The sequence below is a fragment of the Theropithecus gelada genome, chromosome 6, assembly GCF_003255815.1.
Source record: "Theropithecus gelada isolate Dixy chromosome 6, Tgel_1.0, whole genome shotgun sequence".
Lineage (NCBI taxonomy): Eukaryota > Metazoa > Chordata > Mammalia > Primates > Cercopithecidae > Theropithecus > Theropithecus gelada.
Window position 1 is genome coordinate 74882398 of NC_037673.1, and position 23505 is coordinate 74905902.

The window sequence follows — 23505 nt, forward strand, 5'->3', positions numbered from 1 at the left end:
CTGAAATTACCCGCTTGTGCAGACGTTCTGCTTCCTCTTGATAGGCAGCGAGTTGCTGTTTCCATTGTTTCACATTGGCAGTGGACTCCAGCAGGGCTGCAGTGAGTTTGGCATTATTTCCTTTGAGGGTAGCCAGTTCAGCCTCCCAATGTTTGCTGATTGCTGAACTGAAATAAAACAAAAAGAAAATTGTATCCATTACACCAACTACTGTTACCTTGAAGGGACAGCAGTACTCAGTTCTATTGTAGGGTTTATAGTCTAAGAATGTTTTCTTTCCTTTTTTTTTTTTTTTTTTTTTTTTGAGATGGAGTGTCGCTCTGTTGCCAAGGCTGGAGGTGCAATCTTGGCTCACTGCAACCTCTGCCTCCTGGGTTCAAGTGATTCTCCAGCCTCAGCCTCCCAAGTAGCTGGGACTACAGCTGCACGCCACCATGTCCAGCTAATTTTTTGTATTTTTTTAGTACAGACGGGGTTTCGCCATGTTGGCCAGGCTGGTCTTGAACTCCTGACCTCAGGTGATCCACCTGCCTCAGCCTCCCAAAGTACTGGGATTACAGATGTAAGCCACCATGACCAGCACTAAGAATGTTTTCAAAGACAACCCCAAAATACTAAAAAACACAAATACTTCACCAAAATATTCCTAAACCTGGCAAGTGAAGAAATACAAAAAGTACCCAAGTACCAGGCTTAACGTGGAATGTTTCCCACCTTCATTATGACAGATACAGGTATCTACAGAAGAGTTTCCACCCATTCTCTTTTAAGGAATAAACATTATAGCCTGAAAAACATTTATTAAAAAAACTAACAATGTATTATATTTTTACTTGTGTCAAACCCTAAAGTATAATGTCATTCCTTAATGAAAACATATGAGGATGCTTAAATGTCATAAGGTTTGGGATATGTAATGTAGTATTTCTTTTGAAATTGTTGTTGATTTATTTCATCTTATTCAGGACCTTAAAATGTCAAAAATACAAACATTTGCTACAATAAACTGATTTCATAGGAAAGGCTATGCCTAGAAACTGGTTCTAATGACTTGACTTCTGATATAATTCCAGTGTCATAAAAACAAGAAGACTAAAGCAATCACCTTTTTTCCTCATTTAATGTTCTACTTGTTAAGCTACCACAGTTATGTATCTCAACTAAAACAATTTTTTACTACAAGACAATTGTTTTAGTTGGAAAGACTCCTCTTGAAAATTCCTTTCTTAACTTTCCAACGAAGAAAGAATTGCCTCATTAGAAAAAGGTTGTTTCTCTTTCTCATTATTGAAGTTTATTTCTGTTAGTAAAATTCTACTAACCTCATCCCATTAACTAAGTAGGGAGGGTTATAGGTTTCTTCAATCACCATTTTTTGGGGGTTTGATAAGTCATTTGTATTCTAGGGTAAATTTGATGGATATTTTATAGTAATTTTAGTATATATTTTATTTAAAAAGCATAGTTTTCATCACCAAGATTTCTAAAGCTTATCACCAGAAATATGACAGACCAGCATCATGAACCCCTTGATATGATGCACAGAGAATGACACAAGATTGTGTCTGTAGTATTCTTGCAATAAATGTGTAACTTCAGTCAAATAATGAGAAAATATCATATAAACCCAAACTGAGGGACAATCTGTAAAATAACTGAAACTCTTCAAACATGTGAAGAAAATGAAGGAAACAAGAAATAACAGTTAAATGCAAGGTGGGATCTTAGGTAGGTTCCTAGAACAGAAAGGGAACACTGGTGAAAACTGAGGGTTAGTTACTAGTATTGTATCAATGCTACTGTCCTGGATTTGATCATTGTGTTATGTTTACACAAGATGTTAACATTAAGGAAAGCTGGGTGAAGGGTATATGGGTACTCTGCACAGTTTTTGTGATTTTTCTGTAAATCTAAAATTAGTTTAAAATGAAAAGTGAAAAATATTCCTAAAGTTTACTGAGAAAATATCATCAAAACATGAAAGGACAGAATCAAGCAACAAGCTAAGCTATTAATTTAACAATTCATTTCCATCCTGAAAAAGAAAGCTCTTTTCTTATTCTGCCTGTGTGAAATGATTTTTCAGATTCAGGTCTTCTGAGCAAAGCATGCTTGGATTCACCTGCTCTAACTGAATTATAGATTTTTCTTTAAACCACCTACCAGTTTTTCCCCCTACAGAGATGCATTTTATTTAAATGGAAACTTCAATCTGACAATTGAAATCTTAGTGAACTAATTTAAATATTTGTTATATGTCAATAGCAAACCCTTCTTTAAAAATTAACTAGAAAAAAAAATGAGTATTTACTCCTAAAATCTATTTGTCAAAATTACACAATTATAAAGTAAAATGGATTACCACATATTTATAGCAGGAGAAATAATTTTAAAATGAGGGTGTTTTTCTATCATATTTATCTGGGTTTTATTTTATAGTCACTAGACAGTAAAATCCATCAAGCATTTTATAACTGCTCACATCACAAGTATTCAGTAATTATCTATGTAACTTTGGAGCCAACACTCAAGCACTTTGGTTCTCAGTTCTTTATATGTCAAATAAAGAGATCAGTCAAGATCTATATTATCCAAATATTAGCATGTGGCTATTTAAATGTAATAGTTCAAAATTAAAGTAAAAAATTCAGCTTTGAATTTGAGACACATTTCATGCACTCAACAGCCACACACGACTAGTGGCTACCACCCTGGACAGCAAAGATACAGAACATTTCATCAGGACAAAAAGTTCTACTGAGCAGTACTGTTCAAGAGGATCCCTACATTCTGCCTTTTCTTTCAATTTTCTTTTCTTTTCTCTTCTCTTCTCCTTTCTTCCTTTCTTTCTTAAGACAGAGTTTCGCTCTTGTTGCCCAGGCTGGAGTGCAATGGCACGATCTCAGCTCACGCAACCTCCGCCCCCCAGGTTCAAGTGATTCTCCTGCCTCAGCCTCCCAAGTAGCTGGGATTATAGGCACCTGCCACCATACCCAGCAAATTTTTTTTTGTATTTTTAGTAGAGATAGGGTTTCACCATGCTGGCCAGGCTGGTCACTAACTCCTGACCTCAGGTGATCCACCTGCCTCGGCCTCCCAAAGTGCTGGGATTACAGGTGTGAGCCACCATGCCCAGCCCTGATTGCGTCTTCAATTCTGTGCACGAGCCTGAACTGCGTCCCTCCAAAATTCATATATTGAAGTCCTAACTCCCAGGATCTCACAGTATGACTGTATTTGCAGATAGAGTCTTTAAAGAGGTAATTAAGGTTTAATGTGGTCACTAGTGTGGGCCATAATCCAGTATAAATGATGTCCTTACAAGAGGAGGAGATTAGGACACAGACACATGAACATAAAAAGAGACCACAGCCATCTACAAGTCAAGGAGAGAGGCCTTGGAAGAAACGACCCTGCAGATGCCTTCATCTCAGACTTCTAGCTTCCAGAACTATGAGAAAATAGATTTCTATAGTTTAAGCCACCCGGTCTACAGCATTTTTTAGGTCAACTTAGGCAAACTAATAAACATAATTTTTTAAAACCCACACTATGTAGCCTATCAATTTGCCCCATCTTCCTGAACTGAAGTACAAGGATTATATTTCCTGTTCTAATCAAGCTGGCTTTTCTGTGATAAGCTGTTCTCAATCAGATTCTCATTTGTTTTCTATGAATTTGTCCATTTTTTTCTATATTCAGAATCCGTTTATCAGATTGCATTTTTTCCTTTCATTGATTCAAGTTTTCTCCAACAAGTATTTTCCAGTTATTACACCCATCCTTTCACTTACCAGCAAAGCCTGGTGCTTGCCAATCTGTGCATGCTTAACCAATGTGCTGACTAAATGAAAAGTAAAGTTATTCACTATGAAATAAGTGCAAGGCCAACCTCAGATCAAATTAATTAATGAGTAGTACATTTTATAACACTTTAATTTTAATAAAGTTTTCAACACTAATAAAAACCTCAAATATAAATATTTTAGCTCTCACATCAGGGAGTGAATTTCACACTAGTTTTGGGTAGTAGAATCATATGGAGTTTCTTGACTCCCATTTTAAACCTATCATGCATGCACATGGTAACAGGGATTTAATCTATAAAACACTGTAGATCTGGAACATGGAGAATCTACAACAAACCTGTTTTTTTTTTTTTTGAGACGGAGTCTCGCTCTATCGCCTAGGCTGAAGTGCAGTGGCTGGATCTCAGCTCACTGCAAGCTCCGCCTCCCGGGTTTACGCCATTCTCCTGCCTCAGCCTCCCGAGTAGCTGGGACTACAGGTGCCCGCCACCTCGCCCGGCTAGTTTTTTGTATTTTTTTAGTAGAGATGGGGTTTCACCATGTTAGCCAGGATGGTCTCAATCTCCTGACCTCGTGATCTGTCCGTCTCGGCCTCCCAAAGTTACAATAAACCTGTTTAAGAAAAGGTTGGTATTCCTGAACAAGTTGCCTTGTTTTGGTGTAATTTATAACTTAATACCGACTGGCAGAAGTACTTTTTATATGAGTAGTCTAGGTAGTTACACCACCATATCAATTATTTTAAAACGCTTGATTGTTGAAGTGTATGTTTAAAGTAGGTTAGCAGATTCTTCAAATTCATCCTAGCATCTTCCAGTATTTTCATATTTGGTTGGTATTTAGACCCAAGGAAGCTCAAGTTTAAGATACAACTCTGGTAAAATCTTAAAATATACTATACGTTAATGATAAAATCCAGGTAAGTGTAATCATTTTATTTTCTACATGTATCAAGAAGATAACTTCACAATTTCATGTTTAGAATGGTACTTATGAGCAAGATGGCTACTAAAAGCATTTCTAAGGCTCTTGGGAGCCAGAGATACAAAAGGGAATTTGTACCCTCTTGCAGGCTCTTTACCACAGACTTCTATCAGGTTCTCAGGAGAAAGACTGGAGAGGCAGAGAGAGACTAGAGAAAGAATCCTGGATGAGGGGAGAGACTTCCATTTGGGAAATTCACAAAGTCTAGCCAAGACCCTTCTCCACAGGACCAAAATTTTAAACCAATGGGAGAAGAATACCCCTAAATCCTGTCATTCTCCCATTTAATCTGGATTCAGGCAAAGACCTGTTATGGCTGGAGGCAAAGAGAATAAAACTCTGTAACTCTGTTGAGAGGAACAGAAAATAGTCCTGGATTCAGAGGTCTCTAACCTGTGGGACAGAGGCAGGAAAGTCCTAAACAAGACTCTCAAATATCACAAGGATGAATTTACCTGCTACTGGGAGAGGAGCAGGATCACTGAGAAAGCCTCATTTCTGAGATCCTGGGACAAAGGGTCTATCCAAGACTGAGGCTGGACAAAAACAACAGAGAACCCCATTCTATCCTCTATGATAGCAGCCTTCCATTGCAGGAAGGTCAAGACCGCAGAGACAGACCTTCTTTGAGGTGTGCACACACACAAAAATGACCAAAAGATGAGTATCGAGCAGTGAGTAGAACCCTCTAGCAACCCTAAGCACAAGGTAATGCTAGAGATGTTTAAAGGCTATAGCATACTCATAGTAACCACACCAACAACAAAATCTAAATCCATTTCAACCCCTGAATGGACTAACTTTCATATTAACAGCCTAGCAGAAGAGTCATACCCATTTCTCGGAGAAAATAGTGTTAATCATCACTGTCCTCCATGCAGTGTTTGGCATTCAATGAAAAAAAAAATTACAAGATGTACCAAAAAGCAAGAAAAACACACACACAAAAAAAAAAAAAACACTACTCACTGTCAAGAGAGAAAGCAATCAACAGAATCATACACAGAGATTAATCTGATCTTGAATATATCAAAGAAGGAAGTAAGACAGCCATGTTAAAGGTGTTAGTGGAAAGAAGGACATCACTTTCACTCAGATTGTGAATTTTAGCAGAGTAATGAAAACTATGGGAAAGAATCCAATAGAAATGTTAGAAATAAAGAACATGGTAACAGAGGTGAAGAATGCCTTTGACAGGCTCAGTGAACTTGACACAGCTGCATAAAGTCGGTGAACATGAAAACAGATCAACAGAAATCAGCCAAACTGAAACACAAAGAGAAAAAAGAAAAAGAGTTTCTAAGATATGAAGGGCCATATAAACTGTCTAACAAATGTTTAACTAGAATCATAGAAGAAGAAGAGAGAAGGGCAGAGGAAATATCTGAAGACATAAAGGATGAGTACTTTCAAAAAATAAAAGACATGAAACTACAAAGGCAAAAAGCACAAAAACATATTATACATGGAGGAACAAAAATAACAATTACAGTAGCTCCTTATCCATTGTTTCTCTTTCTGTGGTTCCAGTTACACATGGTCAACTCTAGTCTGAAAATATTACAGTATGATAAAATATTTTGAGAGAGGGAGAGAACACATGCATATAACTTTTATTACAGTATATTCCTATAATTGTCCTATTTTATTGTTAGTTCAGGTTGTTAATCTCTTACTGTGTCCACTATATAAATTAAACTTTATCACAGGTATGTATCTATAGAAAAAAACATAATACATATAGGGTTCAGGAATATCCATGGTTTCAGGTATCCACTGGGAGTATTTCAATATGTCCCCTGTGGTTAAGGAGGGACTACTGTATAGTAATACTCCATCACAGATGATGCAATCCAGAAGACAGTGGAGTGACAGTGTTGAAAGAAAACAATTCTCATCCTAGAATTCTACACATAGGAAAAATACCTTTCAAAATGAAGGTGAAATAAAGAGTTTTTCAGGTAAACAAGAGCTCAATTTATTACTAGAAGATGTGTGCTACAAGAAATATTAAAGTTCTATAGGTGAGAGTATGATCTCAGACAGAAATGTAGATCTACACAAAGAGATGAAAGTATCTGAAAATTATTAAAATGAAGATAATTATAAAAGGTCCAAAGGTATGATAATTCAAAGAAGAAATAATAGTCTTTTAAACAAATGATGCTAAAACAACAGGGGTAACCACATACAAAAATAAATAAATCTCAACCCATATCTCAGAGTCCATACACAAATTAACTAAAAATATGAAACTTCTATAAAATATAAAACTATAAAACTTGAAAAAATTCTTTGTGACCTTGGGTTAGGCAAAAATTTCTTAGATATTATACAATACCAAAAACATGGTCCATTAAAAAAATTGATCACAGGAACTTCATAAACTGAAAAACTTCTCTTTGAACAACACTATTTAAAAACTGAAGAGGCCAAGGCAGTGGCTCATGCCTGTAATCCCAGCACTTTGGGAGGCCAATGTGGGCAGATCACTTGAGGCCAGGAGTTTGAGAACAGACTGGCCAACATGGCAAAACCCTGTCTCTACTAAAAATACAAAAATTAGCAAGGTGTGGTGGTGGGTGCCTGTAATCCCAGCTACTCAGGGGGCTGAGGCATGAGAATTGCTTGAACCCAGGAGGCAGAGGTTGCAGTGAGCCAAGATCATGCCACTGCACTCCAGCCTGGTTGATGAAGCAAGATTGTCTTAAAAAAAAAAAAAAAATTGAAGACATCCTGGAATGCAAAGATGGTTCAACATACAAAATCAATGTAATGACCAGGCATGGTGGCTCATTAATTAATTAATTAATTAATTTTAATTAATAAAATTAAAAATGAGCAAAGAACTTGAATTGACATTTTCCCAAAGAAGAGAAACAAACAGGTGCTAAGCACATGAAAAGATGTTTAACATCATTATCATCAAGGAAATACAAACTAAAACCACAATGAGACACCACCTCACATCCACTAGGATGGCACTATCAAAAAACAAAATCAGGGTTGGGTTGATGAGGATGTGGAGAAAGTGGAACGCTGGTATGCTGTTGGTAGGAATGTAAAACGGTGTAGCTGCTGTGGAAAACAGTATGGCTGTTCCTCAAAAATTTAGAATTATATAATCTAGCAATTCTACTTCTAGTTATATGCCCAAAGGCAGTGAGGCAGGGTCTCAAATAATTTTCTTTTTACCATTTTCTTTTTTCTTAGATATCAAAAGTAAATTTTTATAATACCTATAAACATAGGTATTATAAATTTGAATCTGAGAACAGTCTTGCTTCTTCTATTCTATGAGCTGCTCCTTTAATAATCTGTCTTTCTAGAGCAGTATGAAATACAGCTTAGGGCCAGGCACAGTGGCTCATGCCTGTAATCCCAGCACTTTGGGAGGCCAAGGCAGGCGGATCACCTGAGGCCGGGAGTTCGAGACCAGCCTGACCAACATGGAGAAACCACATCTCTACTAAAAACACAAAATTAGTTAGGCATGGTGGTGCATGCCTGTAATCCCAGCCACTAGGGAGGCTGAGGCATGAGAATCGCTTGAACCCAGGAGGCGGAGGTTGCAGTGAGCTGAGATCACACCATTGCATTCCAACCTGGATAACAACAGCAAAACTCTGTCTCAAAAATAAATAAATAAATAAATACAATTTAGGAAGCAAAATGTTTTTGATTTTGGTCAATCCTCCCTGTTCTCTTTGTAGCTTCTTCATATATTCCTTTCATCAAGTATAATAAATGCTCCTATTAGAATACCCTATACAACTTCAACTTATAATAAATTCCAAAAGATACCCTGAAGGAAGTTCTACATGTGAGCTATCTCAGATGGGTTCAACCCTTACACCCACACCCCTCAATACTTTGCACATTAATTTTGGAAAAAGAAAAGTTCCTTTCTTTAATCTACAAATCGAAGATATCACATTTCTCCGCCATTAGACTTATTAGCAATAATTAATACCTTAGGATTAATTCTGATACCAAAATTTTAAGTTAGCATCTCACATTTCAGGAATACTTGTTTAGAACTGTTGGGGTTCTCTGGCTGCTAATTTGGTTTCTTTTTTATAGGTACAGTTTTGGTAGTTTTACCTTAAGAAAGCTGTTCACAAAGAAATCACTAAATTGCTTAGCTGGAGAGACCAGTGATTCAGAAGATATAGTGAAACACCATTATGATCTCACATCTGAACACTGGAATAAGGGCAACCCAATTCTTTATTCTTGTGGCTGTTAAGTAAAGTTTCCCTTCGAAATGGACCAGCTGGTATCCTGTTGGCTTGAAATCTAGAGGAAGTTCAAAACACTTCAAAAACACCATTTGAAAGGTTCCTTAAACTGGAATTTTACAGTTTTTCCCTTATCTAAAGTCAAAGTTCTGGCCAAGCACAGTGGCTCATGCCTATAATCCTAGCACTTTGGGAGGCCGAGGCGGGCAGATCACTTGAGCTCAGGAGTTCGAGGCCAGCCGGGGCAACATGGTGAAACCTAGCTTCTACCAAAAATAGAAAAATTAGCCGGGCATGGTGGCACGTGCCTATAGTCACAGTTACTTGTGGGAATAAGGCAGGAGGATTGCTTGAACCTGAGAGGTCACGGCTGTAGTGAGCCAAGATGGCGTCACTACACTCCAGCCTGGGTGACAAAGGGAGACCCTGTCTCAAAAATAAAATAAAAATAAAGTCAAAGTTGTTCTATGAGAAAGTATTAAACTTCATTAAATTAGTTTATGTAAAATCAAGAAGAAAAAGTACTTTAAAAGGCTCTATTTTCAAAATAAGAGGAATATACTTATCTAACCTGCAGAGTAACGGTACATGGGAATGGTCACTTGCAGAGTCTAAGAAAGCTGCCTCTCTCCCATTCTGCCAGGGCCTAGGACCCATAATTAGAGTCTCTATAATGGTAACGCCTTGCGTGTACTTTTTAGGCATGCTAATTATGTAGAACTGAGAAAAATATTCCAACACTCTTTCAAAAAACAATTTAAAAACAGTGCAGCTGGGTGTGGTGGCTCATGCCTGTAATCCCAGCACTTTGGGAGGCCAAGGCAGGTGGATCACTTGAGGTCAGGAATTCAAGACCAGCCCTGCCAACATGGTGAAACCCCATCCTTACTAAAAATACAAAAATTAGCCGGGGGTGGTGGCGCACATCTGCAATCCCAGCTAATGGAGAGGCTGAGGCAGGAGAATTGCTTGAACCTGGGAGTTGGAGGTTGCGATGAGTGGAGATCACGCCACTGCACTCCAGCCTGGGCGACAGAGCATGATTCCATCTCAAAAATGAAATGAAATGAAATGAAAATAAAATAAATAGGTTGCAATAGGTTTTTTTCTTAACATTATTCTCTGTGTCAGTAGTGGGATCAATCCCTAACTATGAAAGCACTCCACAGCACTGCTTGTCTCAGGATCTGCCTGCTGGCTTGTCTACTCACTTCCCACTCCAGAACTGTGAATGCAGAAGCAACCAATACTGACTTAAAACTACTTGTGTGCAGCCTTCTGGGCTAGGTGCTTTCATATCAGCCTGTTGGCCCCAAGCTATAATAGGTCATCTTAGAAACTAATGACATCTTCAACAGTTTAGGGTCTGAATTTTTCTTTATAGAAGTTATCCTTTTAAAGGAAAAAAATGAAAATAGAATAATCTTGCATTATTTATAAATAATATTTATTGTCAAAAGGACCTAAATGAGTAGCGATTTCAGGTCCTGCTAGGCAAATAGCCTAGTATATGAAGGAAGTTTTCTATTAGATATAACTGAAAGCCTCCATTTGCTGGCAAGTCATTAACTTACTAATCACAGTGCTTCTTGGGATCCTCTTATCAGATGTTTGCATTATTCTGATCTTTAAAAAAAAAAAAAAGTTTATTATATTGTTATTTTGAGGTAGGGTCTGGTTTTGTCACCCAGGCTGGAGTGCAGTGACGTGATCACTGCAACCTCTGCCTCCCCCAGGCTCAAGCAATCCTTCCACCTCAGCCTCCTGAGTAGCTGAGACTACAGGCATGCAACCATACCTGGCTAATTTTTGTTTTTATTTTTGTTTTTTTTGTACAGATGCAGTTTTGCAAGGTTGTCCAGGCTGGTCTCAAACTCCTGGACTCAAGCAATCCACCCTCCTCAGTCTCCCAACAGTGGGCCTGGCCTGTTATTCTCCTGGCCTGATATTTTTAGAGACAGGATCTCCCTCTGTTGTCCAGGCTGGAGTGCAGTGGTGCAATCATAGCTCACTGCAACCTTGAACTCCTGGGCTCAAGCAATCCTCCTGCCTCAGCCTCCTGAGTAGTTGGGACAACAGGTACATACCACGACACTTGACTAATTTTTAAATTTTTTGTACAGAGGGAATCTTGTTATGTTGCCCAGGCTGGTCTTGAACTCCTGGACTCAAATGATCCTCCTGCTTCTGCCTCTCAAAGTGCTGAGATTACACATATGAGCCACTGTACCTGGCCCTGTTCTATTCTTTATACTCCTGCTGGCACCTGCTTCTAAATGTCGCCTCCTCTGGCCCTTGTTTTTTTTTTTTTTTTTAATGTGCCTTGATAATCCCCCAGGTTTTATTTTCCATCTCAGATTCCTTGTCTGCCTAATAATCCACCACCTTTGCCACATAGCCTGGAATGTCTGGATCAACATACAATACAGTTGGCTACAGGTAAACAGATTGAGATATATGTTGACTGATGAAGTTTTACAGGAAGTTCCTATAGTGAACTAGAAATCACTTGGTCATATTCTAGGAAACACAGTGTTTAGAAGCGAAATAGAATTTAAGTACTAACACCTTTAATAAACATTGGAAGAAAATCCCAGAAATAAAAGTAGAATAGTTTTTTGGTTTTTTGAGACAAGGTCTCACTCTGTCACTCAAGCTGGAGTGCAGTAGTGCAATCATGGCTCACTGCAGGCTCAACCTCCTGGGCTCAAGTGATCCTCCCACCTCTGTCTCCCAGGCAGCTGGGAATATAGACAAGTGCCACCACGCCTGGCTATTTTCTAATTTTTTTGTAGAGAAGGGGTTTCTCTATGTTGCCCAGGGTGATCTCAAACTCCTAGGCCCAGGCAATCCACCTGCCTCAGCCTCCCAAAGTGCTGGCATTACTGTGCCTGGCCGAGAATAGTTTTTAAAGAAACAATGTATCACCAATGTTACTGATAGCACAAAAAAAAAATGATACTGGAGTGAAAAACATGGACATAAATTGTAGTCAGAAAGTGAATCAGAAGAGCTGGACCCTGCATATGATGAAGTTATAAGAACACCTTAAGCCATTTATTTTACATATATTATGTGTGCACAAAAGAGGCTAGTATTAAAATCTATGTCCACGTAAACCTAAAAGAGTTGTCACAGTCATAGTTTAATTGACGATATATTTTGTTGGTGCATCTTAGATCAGATAAAATATGGAATTTTACTCAGCTCTGGTAAAGAAAGTAAAACACTATTGACTTTTCTGAGGAAAATTAATCTGAAACAAATTACTTCAAAATGTATAGTGTATGCTTTTATCACTCTATAAATATTTCTGAGTTTCAAAGAATTTTGTTAAACATCTATACTAAGAATCAATTGCTGTAACAGCTGGTTAAAAGTGCAGGCTCGAATCTGATGACTTGCTTCAAACTATGGCTATAGTCATTTAATAGTCATGGGCCTTGGGCAAGTTACCTAACCTCATCAGGTCTCAGTTTTCTCATGTATAAAATTAGGGTTAATAACAACTATCTTTATAGGGTGATTTTGAGAAGTAAATAGCCTATGTAAACGTACTCTTGAAGACAAAAAATAAGACACTCAAATGGTGGTACCTTCCACATATGCAGTCAATAAAGAATCCTCAAAGAATCTTCTGCGAACTGCTAAAAAGCTGAAAAGATTTAACATTAAATATTTTAAAGTGGCTCCTTTTGATTAGTGTTGTAAAGAACAGAAATAGAAATAATTTAAATCAAACCCAATGATATATATTGTATGCACTCAATGATTTATATTGTCATTCTTAGTTACTACAGATGTATTATTTGTAACAAGTTTAAACCTTTCATGTAACCTCAGAATAAATTTGGCAAGTTAATGAAGCAATGAGAAAGTAAGTAAACATAAATCATTCTAAGAAGTGGTATGGTTAATTTCTGATTGTGAGAGGGGAGAAGGGAATCTACGTTATGTGTACTCCATAAAAACATTCTGTACTTTAGTGCAGTTTCCCATTTGATTTGAGAGAGCACAGCAAAAGTCCAGCTCTACTTCCATTTTTATTCGCTACAATGAAGAGTCCCATAAGGTGCCCTGAGAAATGTCCTGGTTCCTATAACTGTGCTTCTAGCAGTAAGAGCAACATGTCTATGTGCTGATGAGCAGCTCCCATTGGAGATGGCTCCATACTGTAACATCTGCTAACATCTGTGCACTGCTTGCCTGGCGCAGTGCCTTCTGTAGTCTTTGCCACATGCCCTAACGTAGCTGTGGCTGAGGAATGGAAATACAAGGGTGAAGAGCCACAGAAGTCCCAGCTTCACTTCCAGTTTGTATCCTCGCCGCTGATCCCTACCCATGATATGCTAAAGCCTCTTAAGAAATTCCCTTTGAAAATTTTAAGCAGCTTATCCTCTTTTAGGAAGGAGATGTGGATGCTAACTTCTTGCTCAGGGATATTTGTGAAAGGTTCAAAGTGCCTTACAGGTGTTTTAAATACCTTAATGTAAATCATAGTTTCCCTACATCAGTGAATTTGGAGGGCTGAGAGACAGATCTAAGGGAAGGGAATAAAAAACTATTCAGTGGACCTACTGCTAGTTCCTAAGTGAGAAGAAAAACAAATTGACCCAAGGTGATACTGTGAATTATGTATCTACTAGATTCATAAAAGTATTTTTGTTGATTTCCCTTTTTAAAAAAACTGACCATTGATTAAAAGTTTCTTTGGAAATTTATTCAGGAAATGATGTTAGACCATTCCACAGTGGGATGTCTTCAGAAAACCAGTCTTACATACTAAATAAAAAATTATGTTTCTTTCAACTCTTATGAATATACATCTATCTCTTGCCAAGAGTGAGATCAATTTATTTCAAGCCCATAATAGCATTATAATCATTATAATATTCAAGATAGAAATGAATGTTTTTATCTGGCCTTCTATAATTTGATTTAACTTTGGAGGCAAAAATGCCACCATTTCCTTGCAGAGTAGGTCACTTAAGGAAAATTCACCCTAAAAATTGTTTAGCACAATATGTAGCGTTGTTGGAAAACACCATAATAATTAAAATAAAAATCTCTCTAGGTACTGGCAGAATTGAAAAGATGCTTATTAACAGATTCTACCAAAGCTAAAATTGTGTGAAAAGATATGGATAATTTTACAGTAAAATGTGTTTCCAAATTTGTCATAAATTTTCATCTTTTAGAAAACAGTAGTAACCAATAATAAACTTTTGCATTCAGTTTAAATTTGTTTTTGAAGAGGAGGCCAGAATCAAAGGATATAACATCAAATTATTTAAATGTTTGTTAATAGCATGTTACTTGTGGCAGAATAATTCCTACCAACTTCATTTATTTAATACACATATAAGCTATGTAAATAATATGCAAAGGTAAGGGCCCTGATGAAAAATATTATGCAAATGAATTCTAAGCAAAGGGAGATGATAATAAATGAATACAGCCCAGAATAAATAATAGCTTAGTCCACTACTGATTGCTCAGCTATTATCATAAGAGGCTTTCTTTGGCAGGTCGCGGTGGCTCAAGCCTGTAATCCCAGCACTTTGGGAGGCCCAGACGGGCGGATCACGAGGTCAAGAGATCCAGACCATCCTGGCTAACACGATGAAACCCCGTCTCTACTAAAAATACAAAAAGACTAGCCGGGCATGGTGGCGGGCGCCTGTAGTCCCAGCTACTCGGGAGGCTGAGGCAGGAGAATGGCGTGAACCCGGGAGGCGGAGCTTGCAGTGAGCTGAGATCCGGCCACTGCGCTCCAGCCTGGGCGACAGAGCGAGGCTCCATCTCAGAAAAAAAAACAAACAAACAAAAAAAAAAGAGGCTTTTTTGGGTTTTCCTTCTAAAGCCTTCCTGATCAGCCTCGATGGAAGCAAAAGTCTCCTATCTACAAGAACCAACTTTACTGGCCAATGTGATGAAGCCTGGCTGTATTCCAACTCCAGATTAGTTCAGCAAGAGTCACCACTTTAGCTACAGAAAGACAACACAACAGAAATTCCTTTCAGCAGGATATTTGCTTTGTTGTTTTTCCAGTACAGTGACAGTCTTGAGCATATTCCTCACAAAAACTCAGCTTCCCTTGATCTAACACCCTCTTTTGTAATCTGTGACTTTGAAAGAATTTTTCTTTGTATGAAATTGTCATGTATGATATCTGGACCAGAGACTTGGGCTTCCTTTAACCTAAGTATGAATTAACTAACACAGGCTATTAAATTCAAATGCTGTAATGGATGGGTACTTTGTCCTCCATACTACAGCAATATTAAGACACCCACCATAAGGTTTTTCAAACTGAACTACAATGTCTTTTTTCACATGTGCTATTCCTTTGCTCCGTTACATTAGGGGTAATTTACAATTGGCTATATGCAGTTATATATAAGGGTGTTGAGAATGCCACACAGAGATCACTGAAAAATAGGTGACTACTTTTAAACTAGTTTAGAATATGGAATAATAAAAACTAGTGATAATCAGATTATGCTAATCAAAAGGAAAAGTTGGGATCAAATTATTTAATAGTCTGGTAAAGTATGAATTAAACAGATTTAAGTTATTGTTCCAAGGGCCTTAAATATCATAGCAAAATTTGCAAAACATATTTCAAAATGCAGAATAGTTACAAATATGGATGGACAAATAAAGTAGAAAGGATGTCCACATTTCTTTTTGAGGATATGGAAATAATAGACATCTATCATTAATACTTGAAAGACTTTACACTGTAGAGATGGATGACTGCATGCTTTGCCTATATTTATACGAAAAGTAAATAATTTTACAAAAGTAATTTTTAAAAGTAAATAATTTGTAATTATTTGTAAAATTACAAATAATTTTACAACAATGTATGTAAACATGGATATCTGTGGAACTACGTCAGGCCTTACTATTAACATTTGCTAGACTGCTTTCTATGGATGAATGCAGATTCTACTAAAACTAGGTTCTAAGTACTAAAATGTGCTTCTATCGGTTTACTTAGCTTATAAACAGCTTTCAGAAAACCATCCCAAACAACTACATAGTCCCAAGCTTGAGAGGGGCTTTTATCATATACATTATGGTCACCCATATTAGTGAACTGCTTATGTAAAAGTTTATGAGCTTGTGATAAGTGGTATTTTCCCTTATCTTTCAACCAGTTAAACTATATCTCTGTGACTATTACTTATTTATAGAAAACAAACTAAAGCCTGGAGACATTCTATATAGATCTGGAAGCATATCTGCTATGCTGAGTATTCTTCAAGAATAATATTAAAATGACTTGTGGCAACAAACTTCATATGCAAGCTAAAAAATGTTAATCTTTTCAGAATAAGTCACTCTTTCAAATGCATTTTTGTAAAAGTTAATAAATTCAAGAAGAAAAACGCTTATTCTAGTTTCCATTTACTAATACTACTTAACATGATATTCACAGAGGATCTTAACAAACAGTGCTAAATGACATTCTGGATTTTAACACAAAAGTACCTTTTCCTTAAAATTTTTACCAATTGAGAACCATATGACAAATTTCAATACAATTTGGGCATTTATATATCTTGATTCATGGGTTTCATTTGGAGGAGATGTAAAATGATTGAAGAAGCATTCTTTTTTTATCTGCATTATGATTTGCATTTCTAATTTATTTAGACATGTGATGCTAGTATTGTGATGGTCATGTACAACTAAATGGGCTCAGTTTGTGTAATTTCTGAACTTAAGCAATCAACTTAAGCAATCAATGTATTAAATGCAATAAATCAACATTTATTATCTTTTATGTATCTAATATTTTGGAGGATACAGATGTTATTGGCTAGTGAACTAGAAATATCTTTATTTCTTCCTATTTCCTTTCTCTCAAAGCTAAATAGCGAACAATTCTCTCATTTCTTCCATACCAGTCTTTCTCTATAGATTCCTTCCAGTTGTCACTACCACGACCTCAGATGAGGGCACTAAAACACCTAACTGCTTCAAAGGCCAAAGCAGATGCCCCTCCCTCTGCCAGGAGCGCTCCTTCCCCACTTTACAGGCCAACTTCGATCCACTGGAAGGATGAGTTATGTGTAGACCACTTTCATGATCCAGCCATACTACTGTCTGCCTTCTTCCCTCACTTTGATGTCTTCTTTTGTGGCACTTTTCCTAATAGTAATTATATAGTTATGCAATTATTTCTCTTACTCCCTCACTGAAGTTTAAACACTATAAGAACAGAGACTGTTTACTTGTTCACTAATGTTTGCCTGGCACTCAAATATTTGTTAAAACTGTAAAGAAAGTATAACATCAGAGAATGTTGAAGTAATCATGGAGAGAGCTTGGGGACTCTTCTTTGAGTTTCCAGAGCACCCCATGGATCACTACCTCTGCATCATCCATACTGGTTATATATTCTGCTGCCTCATGAAGCCCTTTGAGGGCAATCTTATTCTCCTTTGACCTGGCACAAAGACATGCTCCATACATGATTTTGAACTAAGTAGTATTAAAATGGACCTCTGCCAAAGAGTTGCTCATACTCAGTCTGGACACTAACCACTTACATGTGTGTGCTCATGGTGATTTTAGATGCATAACCTGCTAGTTAAATGATTTCTAATTCGTGTGATTATATATGTATATAACACATCTACAAAATACTCCACAAAGATAACTGTGCTTTCCAGGTACTTCCAGACTCTTGATATGTTTCAGTCACTGGTTTACAACAGAATTACTTTTGAGCTCTTTATTTCAAATAAAATTTAGAAACTATTTTTGAACTATTAGGGCAATATTTTGCAGAATACCTTTGAAGCTATGTTATAAGTTTCAACTTTCTACTTCTAAAAAATTGACTTTTGTTACCAAGTTCCCCCAGATGCTGTAAGGTTGCTATACCATTACATGCAAATCTGAAAACTTGTAGGACAAGTGTTCCAAATGTTTGGTTATGTTACGCTGGTTTCAGAAACATAAAGCTTAACTCTCAGCGGAACTGAAACCTTTAGCCAGCTACTTGGTAAACATGCAGACTGGATTCTTAACTATATTACCAAATTAATAGACAAAAGAGCAAAGAAAGAATATAACATATAAGGAAAGTTTACCATGGCCTATAATCATGTAAATTATCTCAATCTAAGGTCCTCTAACACTTTTGCTTTGAAAATGTAAACTACCAGTTACATAATCAAGAATACTATGAGCGCACGCACACACACACAAGCACACACACTAAACCCTGTTAAGATATTTTTCTTTTTTGTTGAGAAAAGGCCTTGCTCTTGTCACCCAGGCTGGAGTGCAATGGTGCAATCTTGGCTCACTGCAACCTCCGCCTCCGGGTTCAAGTGATTCTCCCGCCTCAGCCTTCCGAGTAGCTGGGATTACAGGCACCCGCCACCATGCCCGGCTAATTTTTTTCTATTTTTTAGTAGAGACGGGGTTTCTCCATGTCGGCCACACTGGTCTCAAACTCCTGACCTCAGGTGATCCACCTGACTCAGGTTCCCATAGTGCTGGGATTACAGGCATGAGCCATCGGGCCTGGCCAATATTTTTCAACGTAAATAGTTAAAAAATCAACATAGGCCAGACCCGGTGGCTCACACCTCTAATCCCAGCACTTTGGGAGGCTGAGGAGGGTGGATCATTTGAGGTCAGGAGTTCGAGACCAGCCTGTCCAACATGGTGAAACCCTATCTCTAAGAAACATACAAAAATCAGCTAGGTGTGGTGGTGCACGTCTATAATCCCAGCTACTCAGGAGGCTGAGGTGGGAGAATCACTTGAACATGGGAGACGGAGGTTGCCGTGAGCCAAGATCGTGCCACTGCACTCAAGCCTGGGTGACAGAGGGAGGCTCCATCTCAAAAAAATAAAAAAATAAAATAAAATCAACATGACCATGCTGACTTAACCGAAATACACAATGTTTTCTTAAATAAATGAAATGCCTATAGACTCACTACTCATTGAATTTCAACTACACATTTTAAAGATTCATAATTTATTTTTGCATCAAATAGTGAATCAATATTGTTAATTATCATCTTTTTGATATTTAGACTCCATATGGTGACTTAAAATTTCTTCAAGACAGGTTAAGGAAAGACTGAAGTAGAGAAGCAAGGGATTCTAGAGTAAAGTTCTAATTCTGGTACCTATCTATAGATTTTAGAAAAATTCCCTAACCATATGCTTTGGATTTTTCTTCCTGAAAAAGTAGAAATTGTATCCATTCTACTTCTCGAGACAACTGTCCAAAAAAAGAAAAAAGCGTAGAGACAAAACTATAAAAAATAAAAATTATGAAAACACAGGATTAAATATAAACCCAAATAAGCCCTTTAATGAATAGACTTCTACACACTGTACCATCTAATTTTTGGAAGTACTAAGGATAGTGCTCACTACCTAGCATTCAAAGTTTTATACTGAGATTGCTGAATAAATGGACTCTTAAATTATTATTATTAATTATTATTATTATTATTATTTTGACTAGTCAAGCAGTGGGAGTGGAGCAAGATGATCTCTTAAGGAAGAAACATGAAGAACAACAAGGATCATCTTTCTCTCATTTGTTATCACTAACTTCACTGAATTAAAAACAAGTGGTAGTCTTCCCTGGCCCTTCTGGGTATAACGCTTAAGTTAGTCTAGAACTTATATTAAGGACTGTAAGGTATGACTCACAGGTGAGATATCAAACAACACTACTTGAAGCACTAAATGTCTACAATATTTCCAAGTATAGCAGTATGTAAGTTATTAAACGCTTACATCTTGCTTTCCCAAAAATGGCATAATTGACTTCACTATTTTCCATTGATTGATACCATGTTTCAAAGAGAGCCATTAGACAGCACAAGTTGCATTTTGGTTTCTTTTTGCTGATTATAATTTAATACTGCTAAAATCCATCCCCAAGTATAGAAGATTTAATTCAATCTATAAGTTTGAATCTATAAGCCTAGCTATTAGACAGCATTGTAGTTCAGAAATTTATCCCATTACAATAATCCATTCCAGGATACTATGAAGTAATGTGGTCTCTTGTGCTAATTTTACATTATTGTTGAAAAGTAGTAACTGAGGGATCACACATTTTTAATCCATGATGCCATCTGGAAGGAATTTCAGTAATTTTAATTATGTGTGTGCATAATGCAAAAGCATAGGACACCACTTTTTTTCTAATGTTCTATTTAAAGACAGAAATGGCTAATCTGCCTTATGTAATGGGTTCTTTTATATAGCACAATAACATTATCAGTGTTTTAATGATTATAAAGGCAGTACTAAATCTCATGCTCTGCCATGGAAGGCCATAAGAGGACATCTTATTCATTTCCTACACTAAAGGCAGGATCACTTTAAGATAATCAAGATAAGGAGATTAGAAATCATTACCCACCTGATCACCCCTTTTACTTAATATATGAGAAAACTGTAGCTCAAAGAGATAAAGTCTTTTGTCTAAGACTGTGAACACGACTGGTGGCACAGCTAGAAGAACCCAAGTACAATCCCTTCATTTTTGAGAGAGAGATGATGGTAGGAATGCCATATTTTTAGAGACCAACAAAATAATGACAGACCATTGTATTATTCACATTTTTTCCCAGGAAATTATTTTCTCTTGAATTTTATCAGGTTCAGAACACATTCTATAAACTGTTCCCATAATAAAATGGGAACTGATACAACAAGCCCTTCTAAGTTTTAAATACCAGAAAAGCAATACCGTTAAGGTAATGACTAATTCTGTTATGTTTCTTCCTTACTTCTAAAGTACATCTTCACCAACTTTAATATTTGCTTTCTATAATAGAAGAGCACATATATTGTATTAGTATCATATTTTGGGGAGGAAGTACCCTTTCTGTAAATATTTTAATCAAAAATAATTTATTGGTGTTAGATTCCAGAAGAGGTATGAATAATTAAATCTCAACTAAATAAAGGGGGAAACCAGACATTTTTACTTTAGCTTTTCTTTAATTGTATAAAAGCTCTTGGTTAAAAAAAAAATGCAACATTTCATGCAAATTATTCTTTATACAAGGATATGCATTGATAAATCAAGTACAAACTTCATTATCTTCCATTTAAAAATGTTATCTAATATCTATTCATAACTATGGGAAAGCATTTGTAAATTCTAAAATAAACAAAATCTTATGATTATAACTACCCACAAGAGTTATTATTTCTAAACTTTTCTTAGGAACATTTAAAATTTGCCTCACAACATCCCTGTGAGGTAGGGAGGTAAGTGTTCTCATATGACAACAAACCAAATTGATCAAAATATTAGTATCTGGTTACATGTAGAAACTGGCTATATTTTTAAATCTTAAAAGAAATGGCATCTATGAGTCAGTTCTACAAAGAAGTCCAGGAAGATTAGGTTGCTTATTTTTCACTATATTTATCAGAAATAACAGCTATTTTGATTTTCAACCAACAGAAATCTTTCTCCATCAAAGGCTTTTAAATCTTCTAAAAATTAGCAGAGCAAGTATAATGCCATTTCGCCAGAGAAACAAAACATGGGATGTCACGCCAAGTCATTCTCTTCTTCCTCTACATGGAGATAGCTTAAATGCTATCTAGGCATACACAGGAATCCAAGCAGTTAAGTGTCTTCTTTAAAGATACTACTTCTTCTGACTCTTCCAAGTTAAAGCTGTGATTACTGGGTCTTTTTAAATTTTCATGTTTCTTCCATGTTAGTTTCTCTCAGTCAGGGACTATTTGCATCTTGTCAATTAGGAAAAATTGTAGATCCTCTTCTTCCATGAGAAATGGTGACTCCACTGAGTTCCAAAACTAAAGGTGATCAGAGAAATCATCCACCAAGGGAAACTGGCTGTCTCCGGAGTATGAAAAAAAAAAATCTAACTTGGAGAACTGATCTTCTCTGTCTTCAAAAATATATCCAGTAGATATCAGGATGTAAGAGAGTAAAGAGTCCAGCTTTTCCATAAAAAGACAAAATGTTCAAGCAGAAAATTTTTAAAAAGTGGTAACGGGAAAGGGAGGAGAAACTATTTAGGTATGTTATGCTTTTTCTTTATTACTTACTGCTCAAGATAATTCTCTCTGCAAAAAACCCAGATGTGGTAACATGTCTAGTATTAGTTCAAGGCTGAACATCTAGTAGATCACATGGGTTGTGAGACTTCAAAGATAAAGTACAGTTAAAGATCAGCTTCCTTCCTTGCTATGGAACCTAAGACTTTCTGACCATATGTAATAATGACAGAACAGTTTATCTGTTTTAAAAAGCTGAAAAGATATAACTACTAATAATAGTGGTGTTCTTGGACTCAAGTAACACCCCATGACATGGTTCTTCACATAACTTAACCAATTACTAGTATCCATTCTCTGTAACTCTAGAGAAAAAAAAAAAAATCTATTACTTTGTAGAGCCAAAGAGACCTTAGGTGGTCTCTTTAATAGTAACTTAGATTGTGAGTAAAGCATATCCTAAAATGATCCAATTACAAAAGGCAATGAAGCCATAAGATCAAATAAGCTTTCTGAAAACACTTTTGCTAATATAAAGTTCCAATAGCCTCATGTTAGAGACACCAATGCAGCTATGAAGGGAATCTTTCTCCATTAACTATGTCACATTAAATGTCATGGAGAACCTTTATTGTTGAAAATTAAAAAAAAAAAATCCCTTTGGTGTGTCAGGTAAATGAGACTTGAAAGATTTGGATTTATTATCAAAGGGACAGAAAATAGCAAATGCTGGTGAGGATAGAAAGAGGAAAGTTCACACCCTGTTCGTGGGAAAGGTATATTAGTACAGCCACTATGAAAAACTGTGGATGTTCCTTAAAAGACTAAAAACAGAACTCATATGATCCAGCAATCCCACTGCTGGGTACATATCTAAAAGAAAAGAAATCAGTATATCAAAAAGATATCTGCACTCCCATGTTTACTGCAGCACTATTCATAATAGTCAAGATATGGAATCAACCTAAGTGTCCACCAATGAATGGATATCTACCAATAGTATCACATTGTGTATATGTGGTACTATATGTGTTACATATACACAATGGAGTACTATTCTGCCATAAAAAAGAATGAGATCCTGTCATTTGCAACAACATGAATGGAACTAGAGAACATTATGTTAAATGAAATAAGCCAGGCACAGAAAGACAAATGTTGTATATTCTCACTCATATGTGGAAGCTAAAAAAAACTGATGTCATGGAGGTAGAGAATAGAATGATTACCAGAAGCTGGGAAGGGTAGTGGGGAGGGGGATATAAAAAGGGGTTGGTTAATGGGAATAAAAATAGTTAGACAGTAAGATCTAGAGTTTGGTAGCACAGTAAGGCAACTATAGTTAACAATAATTTATTATGTATCTCAAAATGACTAGAGTATATGGGGAATGTTCCTAGCACAAAGAAATGATAAATGTTTGAGGT

At 36.6% G+C, this 23505-nt stretch overlaps 1 protein-coding gene across 3 annotated transcripts in view; it reads right to left on the bottom strand.

Annotated features, from left to right (window-relative positions):
- The window catches only part of HOMER1 (homer scaffold protein 1), a 139212-nt gene that overhangs the window by 27780 nt on the left and 87927 nt on the right, over window positions 1-23505 (bottom strand). The window contains exon 6 of one of the 3 annotated variants that reach the window (XM_025388974.1): window positions 11-167. The exons of the other annotated variants lie outside the window; for them this stretch is intronic. Coding sequence (XP_025244759.1) covers window positions 11-167 — 157 coding nt within the window. The remainder of the gene's footprint in view (window positions 1-10; window positions 168-23505) is intronic. 3 annotated transcript variants of the gene reach the window in all.